At 51.0% G+C, this 13,560-nt stretch overlaps 1 protein-coding gene across 1 annotated transcript in view; it reads left to right on the top strand.

Annotated features, from left to right (window-relative positions):
• The window catches only part of NOS1 (nitric oxide synthase 1), an 85,746-nt gene extending 74,789 nt beyond the window's left edge, over positions 1-10,957 (top strand). Inside the window, 7 exon segments of the mRNA XM_065889527.1 lie at positions 693-862; positions 3,300-3,510; positions 4,410-4,497; positions 5,898-6,019; positions 7,330-7,478; positions 8,900-9,094; positions 10,835-10,957. Coding sequence (XP_065745599.1) covers positions 693-862; positions 3,300-3,510; positions 4,410-4,497; positions 5,898-6,019; positions 7,330-7,478; positions 8,900-9,094; positions 10,835-10,957 — 1,058 coding nt within the window.
• Positions 10,958-13,560: the final 2,603 nt, after the last annotated feature.

Genomic DNA, 13,560 nt, shown 5'->3' with positions numbered 1-13,560 from the left:
AAGGAACTGCAGTGACCATACATGGTAGCCCCGGCTACAGTGACACATCCCCTCTGCAAGGGAGCTAGGACACAAAGTCAGGGCAGAATGTGAAAACAGTTTGTAGCCAAAGCCTTATTGAAAATCCCTTAGGAAGGTACCAGAGACATACCTTCGCTTAATAAATCCAACCCAGACAGTTCTTTCTCCATGTTGGAACAGTACTTTTTATCTTGAAGTAGAGGCGTGTGTGTAGGGGCTGTACTGGAGTAAAGTAAATAGAAGCAGTATTGCATAGTAGTTAAAACATGGTCTGGAGCAATACTGTCTGACTTTATGCATTTGTGCTGTGTGACCTTGGGCAAATTCCTTAACCTTTCTGTGCTTCCAATTTTCTCAACTGCAAAATGGAGATAATAATAGCACCCACCACATAGGATTGTGATGAGGATTAAATGAGTTAATAATATCGATTGATTTTGGACAAGCTCCTTGCATACAGGAGGTGATCACAGGGTCCCCAGGACCCTGGGTATAGATGAAGGACATGGGAGGTGGACAGCCGAAGGGTTACTTGGCTCTGGGGCAGTCCGGCTCTCCAGACCCCATCCTCAGTCCCAGAAGCAGGTCTGGCCTCCCTAACTTGGACCTAAGCACTCGGAGCCCAGACTCTCCTCCCCGACCCGTCTCTCACCTTCTCTGTGCCTCCACAGGGGTTATCAGTAACTGGACCGATGAGCATCGCCTCCCACCCTGCACCATCTTCCAGGCCTTCAAGTACTACCTGGATATCACCACGCCTCCAACGCCGCTGCAGCTGCAGCAGTTTGCCTCTCTGGCCACCAGTGAGAAAGAGAAGCAGCGTCTGCTGGTCCTCAGCAAGGTGGGTCCCTGGCCACATACATACAACCTTACCTCCTCCTCGTTGGAGAATTGTATAGTTATTGCAACAGTTGTCCAGCAGATGGCAGTCTTGAGCAAGGGCTGCCATAGTCTAGTTTGCAGGTCACCACACTGGCTAGTCCATTTTGGCTAATCTTGCCCATCTCCCTTCCTTCTAACTGAGGTCTAACAGAACGAGAGAGCGACCCCGTTGAATCTCAGAGTTCTCTGGCTACAGTCGAAATTGCTGTTCTAACTCTTTTTCCTCCTGACTTTGGAACCCTTGAGCCTCCATTAGTTCCATCAGAGCCCATGCTTAGAAGAAAAAGAACTTGAGAGAATCCCCCAGTGCCCTGTTTTAAAAATCAGCTTTTTCAGTGCCGAAGAGCTATAGGTATGACTTCAAGATAGAAGAGGCCTCTGATGGTAAGGTAAACCAAAAAGCACAGCTTCTACCGCCCTTGCTTAGAAACAAAGCTGCAAAAAAAAATCCTAGCTGGGGGGCTTCCCTGGTGGTGCAGTGGTTGAGAGTCCGCCTGCCGCTGCAGGGGACACGGGTTCGTGCCCCAGTCCGGGAGGATCCCACATGCCGCGGAGCGGCTGCGCCCGTGAGCCATGGCCGCTGAGCCTGCGCGTCCGGAGCCTGTGCTCCGCAACAGGAGAATCCACAACAGTGAGAGGCCCGCGTACCGCAAAAACAAAAAAAAAAAATCCTAGCTGGGAGGACCACTCAGATTTCTCCCAGTGGGGCTCCTCCCCAGTAAGCAAGCCACCAGAAAATGATGGTTTCACTTTGCTCTGCTGTGCAGGAGAGGGCATCAAATGTTGGCACAGGAAGTGCTGTTTTTAATTCAGGGAGTGTATCTTACTTAGAAATATGAAAATAAGCACCAGAAAAAAAAACACTTAAAAGAACTGTACGTGGTTACCTCTAGGGAGTTGGAGAGCGTTAACTTTAATCGTTAAGTTTTGAAGAGTTATTTAACTTTTTAAACTCTGTACACACATAACTTTGATTTAAAATTTTAAGTAACGGAAGGGGGATAATCTGACAAGGGAACAGAGCTTGCACTCTTTGCACAGGATTATTTAAAGTAAAATTTGATGTAGCTGTATGTATTAATCCGCTTCTTCCAAAAAGCGCAAACTCCATTAAAAGAGCGGGGATTTTTTTTTATTAGGGGAAACACCTGAGTGAGAGAAAATGGAACAGAGTCAGATAAGACTGAGAGAACCATCAGACCTCAAAACAAGTCTGACCCCAAGTGAAGGAGAGGGCAGAAAGTTTGAATGGAAGCGTATAGGATCAGATCCATGTCAGTTTTCAGGGGGGTGTCAGTTTCAGTGAGCAGCTGCTGGGGCTTTTGGCCAATTGAGCCCCAGCAGCTCGAAGTCAATGAGGCTGGGGATCTGGAAAGCACGTTCTCCAGAATGCCATACCCTATCAGTAGAGCAAGGATGGGCTTTAGGAACATGGGGAAAAGCTTGGTTACACAATGCACTGGTAATAGGCTTTACCCCTCCTTAAAATCTGAGCCTCCTATAAGCTAAGGGCAGCTTCTAAGATGTAGGAAAAATAACTCCAGAGCCCCAGAGAGTTCCTGTGCTCCCTGGTAACACCTGGGCTTTGCTGTCAACATGCCCCTGAACATGGTCCTCCACACCCCAACCTGTTCCTTCGGGGCTGTATTTTACCATCTTGAATGTGACCCATACGCTCCGAGGATACACCTCCAGCCTTGCAGACCCACAAATCTCACGCCTGCAAGTCATGACTCCCTTCACGGTGCATTTCTCTTGACCTTCGCAAATGGCAGGAGAGTCTAATACTAGGAGCACAGATTCTGGGGCCAGACTGCCTAGAACAGGGGTCGGCAAACTTTTTCTGTAGGAGGCCAGGTAGTAAATATTTTAGACTCATGCTCTATGTATCTCCGTTGCAACCATTCAACTCTGCCATTGTAGCACAACAGCATAGACAATCCATAAATGAGTGGGCGTGGCTGGGTTCCAACCAAACTTTATTTGTGGACACCAAAATTTGAATTTCATGTCATAGCCTAGGATCATGAAATAGTATTGTTCTTTTGATTCCCCCCTTGTACCCCCAACCATTTAAACATGTAAAAACAACTCTTAGCTCACGGGCCACACGAGCAGGTGGTGAGCCAGATCTGGTTTTCGGGCTGAAGTCTGACACCACCTTGTAGCCATTGGACCTCTATATCCCTCAGTTTCCCCATCAATAAAATAGGGATAACAATCAGACTTATAAGGTCCTTGCAAAAATGAAAACCTGGCCCAGAGTAATTCCTAGGCACGAGTTAACTGTTATTATTTGTTAATTTGCCTTCTTCCCTGGACCTCCTCAAGCGTTCCTTGGAAGTTTGCTCCAGGGTCTGGCTGCAAGTTCTTTTCTGCCCCTCTCCTTGGTGCAGGGTTTGCAGGAGTACGAGGAATGGAAATGGGGCAGGAACCCGAACATCGTGGAGGTGCTGGAGGAGTTCCCATCCATCCAGATGCCCGCCACCCTGCTCCTGACCCAGCTGTCGCTGCTGCAACCTCGCTACTATTCCATCAGCTCCTCCCCGGACATGTACCCCGACGAGGTGCACCTCACCGTGGCCGTTGTCTCCTACCGCACCCAAGGTGGGCAGAGGCTCTGGGAGAAACCCCCGGGTCTGCGTTTCCCCCCCCTCCAGGGGCCTCTGCACACCTGCCTAAGCTTCTGCCACGTCCCAAATCCTGGGGAGGTGACCCACCCCGCAAGACCAGGAAACTGGGAAAAGAAGTAGAGCAGCAAACCATCCCCTTAGGCAGAGCCAGCTCTGTGCAGAATTAGGAAGGAAATGAGATGTGCATTTGGAGGCCTCTCCAAAAGCCTGAGACCTCCTTCTACTCCCTTCCTCCCCTCATACCCCCAAGACAGCAGCTAGAACAAGCCACCACCACCCCTTCCCTCCGAGGGGGGAGACGTCTGCTGCCTGATGTCCAGCGGGCTGTACAGAGGTGTACATGGGACGATATAGCCGGATAACCTGATCTCTGCACCCGTGTCTTCCTCCTTGGTTATAGCAATTAAAATGCATGGTGCCTGGGAATTCCCAGGCCGTCCAGTGGCTAGGACTTGGTGCTCTCACTGCTGGGGCCCGGGTTCAATACCTGATTGGGGAACTAAGATCCTGCAAGCTGTGCAGTGTGGCCAAAAAAAAAACACAAACAAAGAAACAAACAAAAAATGCATGGTGCCTGAAAGAGCTCTGAGACCGGGGTCCTGACAGGCCACCGAGAGCACATCGATCAAGGCCCTTTCAGTGGGCACGATTGGAATACAAGCCACCCCTAACCACCAGTTTCACGGCCATGAGCCCACCCCAGCGTTACCATTTCCTCTTCCCCGTCAGAGGAAGGGATCTACACAGGGAACTCCAAGGCAGAAACTTGGTATCGGGGCTACGAGCCTTCTGCACTGGAGGATGGGGGGAAGCCGGGGACGGGGGAGCTTGAGGGACAGTAAATGAGCCAGATCACCTCGGTTATCCTGTTAGATGGAGAAGGACCAATTCACCACGGCGTGTGCTCCTCCTGGCTCAACCAGATCCAGGCTGACGAAGTGGTGCCCTGTTTCGTGAGAGGGTGAGTGGCACATGGAAAGAAGCAGCCATCCCAGATCTGCATCCTCACGTCCTGAGGTGGGGCGGGTGGACCAGCCTGAAGGGTTCTAGAGAGATGGCTGAGTCCGATGGGATTGAGATCAACGTTCAGCATCGCTCCAAGCTGTTAAGGAAACAGGATCGTGGGGGCAGAGCAACATAGCAGAAGCTAAGCAAGTCCTCTAGTCAAGTTCAGGTCAGTGCATCAGATATTTATCAAGGGCATGTCGTATGCTAGATGGGGCTACAGTAGACGACCAGGCAAAATGCAGTTTCAGCCTTCATGGAATTTGCAGACTAGTGAAACTTCTATCCACAGCCTGCTGGCCACCCCATGTGTTCCCAGTTTCTTAGAGACCGGGAGGATTTAATTCCCTTCCCTGTCAACCATCTTCCCCTTCCAAACTCAGTTTTAATGGATATTTCTGCCCATAGCTAACAATACCGTATTGTGCTCTTTAAAGTGTGTTAAGAAGATAGGTTTCACGTTAAACACATTTTTAATCGGAGACGTATTACGGCCAGAGGTGTTAGTTTGTGTAAAAATCCCCTGGTCAATATGTCAATCAGTCAATCAAATAAAATAATATAGCTTTAAAAACATAAAAATAAAAAAATAAGGGATATGTCTGAGCTTAGGCCCACTGTAGTTACCTTCTTTATCAACTGATAACTTCCCTACCTAAACGATGGGCTTGGCCAGCCATTTTTCTCAGCTGTTAAGGGTAGAATGGTCATGATACGGTCCACATACCATCAGCATCAGAATCCCGTGGGGTGCTTCAAAAATGCCGAGTCCTGAGCCTAGACTTACTGCATTGCCCAGGAATCTACACCCTCTTTGAACGTCCCCACATGACTCTTTTTTACATTGAAGTTTGCAACTCCCTGATTTGGGAAGATCTCATGGATGGTTAATTCAGTGGTTCTCAACCTGGGGTGATTTTGCCCCCCAGGGGCCCTTGGCAATGTCTGGGGATATTTTTGGTTGTCACAGCTGGAGGGTGCTCCTGGCATCTAATAGATAGAGGCCTGGGTACTACTCAGCATCCTGCAATGCACAGGACAGCCCTCATCACCGAGAGGTATGCTGCCCCCACTGTCAGGAGTGCTGAGGCAGGGAAACCCTGGGTTAAATCAACCCCACACCCTTTGTGGCTTAGCTCAGCAATGGGGATAGTTGGGAAATGGAGTGATAGCCAGACCCTGAGGACCCAAATTAATGGGACCTCCCACCCTGATAAGGGCCGCCTGACCCCAGCTGAAGAGCTTTAAGCCCCGTTGTAGTTCTACCCAAGACGGCCATCTCGTTTACCTAAGACCCAACAGTTCTTGATCAGATTTGAGCTCAGCAAGGCTTCTGACTCTCTCTTCCTTGTCCAGAGCGCCCAGCTTCCACCTGCCCCGAAATCCCCAAGTGCCCTGTATCCTGGTCGGCCCGGGCACAGGCATTGCCCCTTTCCGAAGCTTCTGGCAGCAACGGCAATTCGATATCCAGCACAAAGGTGAGTCACGGTCTAGCAGGCACATGGTTTCTACCCGCTGGACCTGGGGAGGCCCGCCTGTGTCCCAGCATCCCGGAGGCATGGTGATGTTTTCTCTGCTCTGTGTCACTACCCGGGGACGGAGGGGGAGCATAGTAGTGACCAGACCCATGGGTGAAGTTTACGGTGTAATTCAAAGGACCTGTCCAAACAAATCGTCCACACAGCTTGTTCCGAGGCCCGAATTCCAACCCCAGAAGACATTTCTTGGACTGTTAAGATAAGAACCCCATCTTAAAATGTAAGCAGCCCTAGAAGGGGTAAGCGTTAAGCCTTATCCAATGGCTGTGTGCTCACGGGATGGTCCCAAAGACTGTCATTCAGGAGCAGGGTTTGCTGTGTGAGAGACACAACAGATCAGCTTTGGGAGGAGAGAGAGAAAGAAACCCACATTTCTGACATGCATTTAACAGGGATTTACTGAGCATCTCATGAATGCCAAACACTATCGTAGGCATAGAGGCGCGGCAAGAACAAGACAGAGAAACAACTTAAAAAAAAAAAACAACAACTTGCTCTGGTGGAACTGTCATTCTAGCGGAATAGCTACCATTTACAAAGTACAGTTGACCCTTGAACGACATGGGTTTGAACTGCATGGTCCACTTATATGCAAGCTTTTTTCATTAAATACATATGTATAGTACTACACCATCCGAGGCTGGTTGAGAATCCGCGGATGTGGAACCTTGGATACAGAGGAATCGCGGATACAGGGGGCCAACTGTATAGGACTCAAGCATCAGTGGATTTTGGTATCCAGGGCGGGTCCTGGAACTGATGCCCTAGGATACCGAGGGACAACTGTATTCGCTGTGTACCAGGCACAGGTCAAATGTTTTACATTTTCTTCTTACAATAACCCTATGAGGTTAGACGCTATTATTATTTCCATTTTGTACTTGGGGACACGGAGACATAGAAGTTATGTAAGTTCCTCAGCATCACACAGAAGCTGGAATCTGAATCCAGGCAGTCTAGTTTCAGAGTTTGGGGGTTTAGCAGTACCCAGTGGTGGGGGCTTTCCCAGAGGAAAGACTGAGACCCAGAGAAGAGAGGTCTGCTGAAGTCTGAACACGCTTCACCTACTTCCCTCAGCGTGTGCGCGTGTGCGTGTGTGTGTGTGCGAGTACATATACCGCCTGCCCCAGGGTCCGTGCACCTCTACCCCTGTAGCACGTGCTGAGGTTCTGAGCACCCCTGGCACCACCAGCCACCCCCGAAATCAGGCTCCAGAGCTGTCGGTGACAGGAGGTCTTCCCGGTCCCCAGGAATGAGTCCCTGCCCCATGGTCCTGGTCTTCGGGTGCCGGCAGTCCAAGATAGACCACATCTACAGGGAGGAGACCCTACAGGCCAAGAGCAAGGGGGTCTTCAGAGAACTGTACACAGCCTACTCCCGGGAGCCAGACAAACCAAAGGTAACCCCCAGCCTGTTCATGGTCCCCCAACCCCAGCCCAGCACACACACAAGCGCTCGTCCACCCATGCAAATCCCATTCCCAGAAACCCCTCACCCTTTCTGCATTCTCCTCCGTGACATTGCTCTGAACTTCAGGAAGCCTGGAGCCTAAACATTTGACTTAAAATATTGAACAGCCCACGTTCTGTGATGCCACTTCCATGAAATATCCACAACAGCAAACTCCATAGAGACAGAAAAGCTGATGCATGGTTGCCAGGGGCTGTGGGAAGGGGGGATGGGGAGGGTACAGGGTTCCTTCTGGCGGTGATGAAAAGGTGCTGGAACCAGGTGGAGGGGATGGTTGCACAGCACCGTGAATGTGCTTGGTGCCACTGCATTGTATTATACACTTGAAAACACGCATCTATTTTATGTTATGTGTGTTTTATCACAATAAAAAGGATTTTAAAAATTAAACAGGGAATTCCCTGGCGGTCCAGTGGTTAGGACTCCGCACTCCCATTGCCGAGGGCCCAGGTTCAATCCCTGGTTGGGGAACTAAGATCCCACAAGGCATGCAGAGCAGCCATACACACAAAAAAATTAAACAGCCCGTGAGAGGCACTCCAAGTCAGAATGGACACAGGCCGCAGGACTGGAGCATGCCCCTGCTGGATCTTGGGGTTCTCAACTGGACCCCCAGGGGTGTCCCAGGAAAGGAGCCAGGATAGCAGGGAGGGGGGCACTCAGAGGGTCTGGGCAGCAGCTACTTGACCTCTGGCATGGAAGTTCATCAGTGTTTCGGTAGCAGGTACAGCTGTTGAACGTACCAGCTGAATGTCGGGCTCGCCTGGGCGGAAGCTTCCAGACGAATTCCCTGGAGGCTGCATTGTACACCCCTTGTGTCCACCTGACATTCTCTTAGCCCCCCTGTTATTCCAGCAATTCCTGCAGCAGCTGGCTTGGCCCAGGTGTAACCTGACAACCCTTTCCCCGACCCCCATTTCTTGCTGTCTGTCCTGGGGCTTCTCTGGCACCCCGGCATAGGACGCCTGCAGTACCAGCCCCGCACCTAGAAGTGTACGGTAGTTAACACCCCCTGGGTGACCACAGGCCATCGAAGAGAGGAGCGGGTAGACGATGCCCCCCTCTACGCCCCTCCAGGGATGGCTCTGGGGGGCGTGCTGCGTGATTCCGAAGAGGGTTCTCAACAGAGGTGAGCTCCAGAGTGGGGAGCAGCTCGTCACACCCTCAGATCGGCTTTCCCTCCTCTCCCGCTTCACTCTTCCCAGTGCCCTGCGTCACTGCGCAAAACATAGACCTGCACACAAGCCCCTGTGTCTGACTCGGCTCCCGGGGTAGGGGGGCCCGGGAGGGAGCTACACAGCATTGCCCTGCAGCCCAGCTCCTTCTCACTGGTCCCCTTTCTCCCTGCAGAAGTACGTGCAGGACATCCTACAGGAGCAGCTGGCAGAACCCGTGTACCGAGCCCTGAAGGAGCAAGGGGGCCACATTTACGTCTGCGGGGACGTCACCATGGCAGCCGATGTCCTCAAAGCCATGCAGCGCATCATGGCCCAGCAGGGGAAGCTCTCGGTGGAGGACGCCGGCGTGTTCATCAGTAGGCTGAGGGTGAGCAATGGGCCAGCCCCTGGGATTCCTTTCCTGGCATCCAGCTTCCTGTCTCCTCTTCCTCACCCTTCCTGACTCAATGACTAGGGGACCCATGATGACATCCCTGCTCCCATTTTCCCATTTACGACTGCGGGTAGAGGATACAGGTGGTCCCAAACCATAGTTGAGAGAGAAGGAAGGATGGTGGGACATGCATGTGCGTGTATTAAATATGGTAGGGAGCTATGATGTGTGAAAATAACAAGTGGGTGGACCACTGGGTAGCTAGATGGAAACCATCCTAACCCAACTTTTCCCGTCCCCAGAAACAAGCTGCAGCACTGCTCTGTGCAGTTGTGCAGGTTGGGCACTGCACAAGAAGGTTTGTCCCAGGTGGGCAAGTGGGGGAGGAAAGCCACCCCATGCTCGGCTTCCCAGGCAGTGCACCTTGGGAGGAGGGTTGCCTTTTCCTAATTTGCACAAAGGCTAGTAGCTGCCCAGTAAGCAAAGTCCTAACCGTGGCCAACTGCCCCAAATAGAATAAACTGAGTCCCAGGCCTCCGCAGAGCTCCAGGGGTGATCCCGTTCCCAAAATGAGCAGCAATCAAACATGTTTGCTCTAATTCTGATAATAAACCCTACTAGGTTAAAAACAACAACAACTTTCTGGTAGAAATGCCAGAGCTCCAAGGAGAGCTGCAGAGCCCTCACCACTCTGTCTCTTTGGTATGAATCTTGAGAGACGCTTTCATAGAGTCTGCAAAACTCTACAGAATGAGGTTGAAAACCACCCCAACTTAAAACGAATCCACTCTACAGATGGGCAACTTTCTTCACAACCTTTGGGACCAAGGAGGCCGAAACTTAACTCTGCTGCATGCGTGTTCCCCAACCACTGCCTCTCCTCAGCAGGGAGGTGCCTTTTCCCCTTGCTTAATGCTCAGCGACACTGCCCTCTGGGATATTCTTAATGCCCATCCCTCAGTCCTGCCTCAGGAGCTCCAATGGCTCCAGAAACTCCCAGGTGCCACAAGTTCATCATCACTCGTGCTGTTTCTTGAGTTGTCTTTTTTTGTTTGTCTGTTTCTGGGAAAGGCTGAGCTAAGATGCTCACCGTCAGAAGAACTCCTATGTTCAGAGAAGTCTCCACTTTGCCAACCATGGTATTTGCTGAGTGCTAAGCGGGCACTTTGTCTTTTCTCCCATCTCTGCTGGTCTCTACAGGCTGTGATATTTACACTAAACCCAGCCATGCCCAGATCTGAACTTGCAGGAACAAGGAGGAGGGAGGAAAGGGGGAAATGGAGAAGTTTCCACTGGACCCCCCTCAGCTCTTCTATCCTCAGAATCCACAAAGCAGCAGCATGGTTCTGGATGGGAACAAAAGTGTTCTTTGCCAACTGGGCTTAGAGGCCCTGTGCCCTAGAGGGCAGAGGGTCTTGCTGAAACAGAGTCTTGGAGACCAGAGGGGTCTCTGAGGGCCCTGCGTTACACCTCGTTTCTTTTTTCTTTCTTTTTCTGGCCATGCCGCAGGGCTTGCAGGATCTCTTAGTCCCCCAACCAGGGATTGAACCCAGGGCTACGGCAGTTAAAGCACCGAGTCCTAACCACTGGACCACCAGGGAACTCCCTACACCTCGTTTCTTAAGGAACCGTCTTCTCTAGGAATATTCCATTCCAGGGTATCAACGTGTCTGCCCTTCTCCGTGCCCTTGGCTGGCATTTGAGGTCTGTTTCCTGGTTGTTTCTGTCTCCTAGGACGACAACCGGTACCATGAGGATATTTTCGGGGTCACCCTGCGCACGTATGAAGTGACCAACCGCCTTAGATCTGAATCCATTGCCTTCATTGAGGAGAGCAAAAAGGGCACTGATGAGTAAGCTGTCTCCATCCCATGGGCGGGGCGGGCAGAGCCCTGACAAGCAGGGATGTCTGATTTCATTGACCATGGCTTTCCCACAGTGGGGTCCCCAGACCAGCAGCATAAGCACTTCCTGGGAACGTGTTAGAAATGCAGATTCCCAGGCTGCCCCAGCCTGATGAATCTGAAGCTCTGGGGTTAGGGCACCGAACGGTTTGTGTTTTTATGACCCCTGGAGGGGATTCTGAGTTCCCCTCAAGTGTGGTGACCCCAGCTTTGGGTGTTAACTTCCACCGGGGTGTCCCCAGTTGAGTGATGGCTCTCACCACTGCAAAATTTGTATTCCTATTCACTGTTCCTAGCATTTACACCACCTCCCTCATCCCCAGAGTGCCGCTAGCATTCTCACTGACACAAATTCCGATTGATATTAATTTGACAATTCCACTTGTCCTCTAGAAATTGCTGGAAATGGTCTGAGGTACCACAAAACTGGGACTGAGTCTCACGATTTTAACCTTACATTAATGCCATGACATGTCACCCTTGATTGTGATCTCACTCCCCCCATTCTCTGCCACAGAGCACCTCGAAACCACCACCGTGTGCCCTTTAAATTAGGTGGGAATTCAGCTCCTTCGTTTTCAGTAGCCTAGGGCACACACACTCCATTGCTTAAGCATCCCCATTTTTCTTCCCCTTATGACAACACAGCGGTCTCGGAAACATACTTTGGTGTCCAGCAAGCTGACATTATTGCCTCGAAGATCACATCTCGTCCCGGTTTGTTGTGTGGGTGAGCAAGCGTTCATTCATCTGTTCATTCATTTATCCATTCACTCAAGATGAGCCAGGTCCTGTCCAAGGCACTGGGGCTGACGAGGAAGTGAAAGAGACAAAGCCCAGAGTTCAGCTGCTTTTCTCTGGGTCTGTTTAAGGAAACAGAGCAGGCTTTGCTCCTCTGGCACTAACTCCCTCCCCACTTCTCCTCCTACAGGGTTTTCAGCTCCTAACTGGACCCTCTTGCCCAGGTGGATGGCAGGGTGACCACTCCACTGCCCTCGGCCAGGATGGCTGCAGGTTTTGTAAGCACGGACACTGCTGAACCTTTCCTTGGGGCCCGCACGTGGCCCCCGCTCTGCCTCTTGTCCTGTCTCACCCCTCAGTGGTTTCCTGGCCCTCTTGGGTTTTCTCCTTGGGCTCTCCTGCTGCAGTGCAATGCCTTCATAATCCGCAGTGGCTCTTACAAAACTGTTCCCCTCTCTCTCTCTTTCTGACAAGGGCAAATCACCGGTGCATGAAACCACTGGAACATGGCTGTGGTTCGTGTTAGGGCGTTTTCTGGGGTTTGCCCTGGAGAGGCTGCAGGGACCAGATGGAGGAGTTTTTTGAGCTAGTCCCTCAGCCCTTCAAATGCCCCTTGTCCTTTTCTGTGATGACGTTCTGGTTGTGTGTGTGTGAGCGTGTGTTGGGCCTGGGTCTCCCTCCGTCCTCTTGCTCATGCAGGCATGTCGCCTGCAGACCCTCAGTGCCAAGAAATGTGCCCCAGCCCCTACTGGGGCCTCACACATCCATAATTAAGGGTCTGTGCTAGCATGCCTGAAACACTTGGAAGCATCCTAACTGTCCTGGTTATATAGGGTCAGGGCATGGAGGTGGGGTGTGATGATCAAGGGGGAAATCTCCAATGAAAGGTGGAAATCACGGAATTAGATGCATTTAGATGCTGGCCCCAGTTAGCGGAGCCCTTACTGGGAAATTAACCCATCTGATGGATTGGGCAAACCTGCTCCCCAACCCCACGCACCCCAGGATCAAATCAGGATCGCCTGATTTGGCACTCCCACCCATAAGACCAGAAGTAATGTTGTCCAAGGGAATGAGCTGGAAATAAGAATCTTCCCGTCTTTGCCACCGGCTAACTTTGGACAACATCACTTGTCCTTAGTTTCCACTAATTGTAATGTTATGAAGCCAAAAAGTATGAATGGATCAAACTTTAAAGTTGTGTAGATTGAAAACGGTATCAAGGAAGAATATCACTGTTATTTTTTTATTCCCCCAAATGGGGCTTGCTGTTTCACCCCTGGGGATAAAGTAATGGAAGCCGCTGAAAGCAGATTAGGTTGGGGAGGGACTCCGTCATGAGGTATCTCACGGCTTCCTCTACAGGACCCCAGCCAGGGTGGGGAGTACCTGCCCTCATGCATTTGGTCTTCTAAAAGGGATCCCCCCAATTTTTAACCTGATGATAATTCTGACAAATAAATTATCCTCAACTCAGATCAAAAACAGGCAGGAAAGTCTTTGTTAGGAATCAGGGTAGGTACAGTTTCTCCCAGGCAGACCTGAGAGAGTTCATCTTCTCAGAGGCAATGGGGTGGAAGGGTCCCTTTCTACACTTAAGTGCTAAAAATCAATGGTGAGCAGTACCCAGAGGGAGCAAAGAAGTTCCACTGACCCCCCAGGAACCGCCTTTCTGGTGTTGAAAGGCAATCAGCCAGTTCTGATCTTCCGTCTTGTTTCGTTTTGTCTTGTCTGATGGAAAGACAGCTTTTTCTTTCTGTACAGCACACGGGCATTTCTTTCTTGATGCTCAGTTTGGGGGCCTGCCAAAGGGAG

This window comes from Phocoena phocoena, chromosome 13 (assembly GCF_963924675.1).
Source record: "Phocoena phocoena chromosome 13, mPhoPho1.1, whole genome shotgun sequence".
Lineage (NCBI taxonomy): Eukaryota > Metazoa > Chordata > Mammalia > Artiodactyla > Phocoenidae > Phocoena > Phocoena phocoena.
Note: the sequence above shows the minus strand (reverse complement) of the source record. Positions and strands in the feature narration are given on the sequence as shown.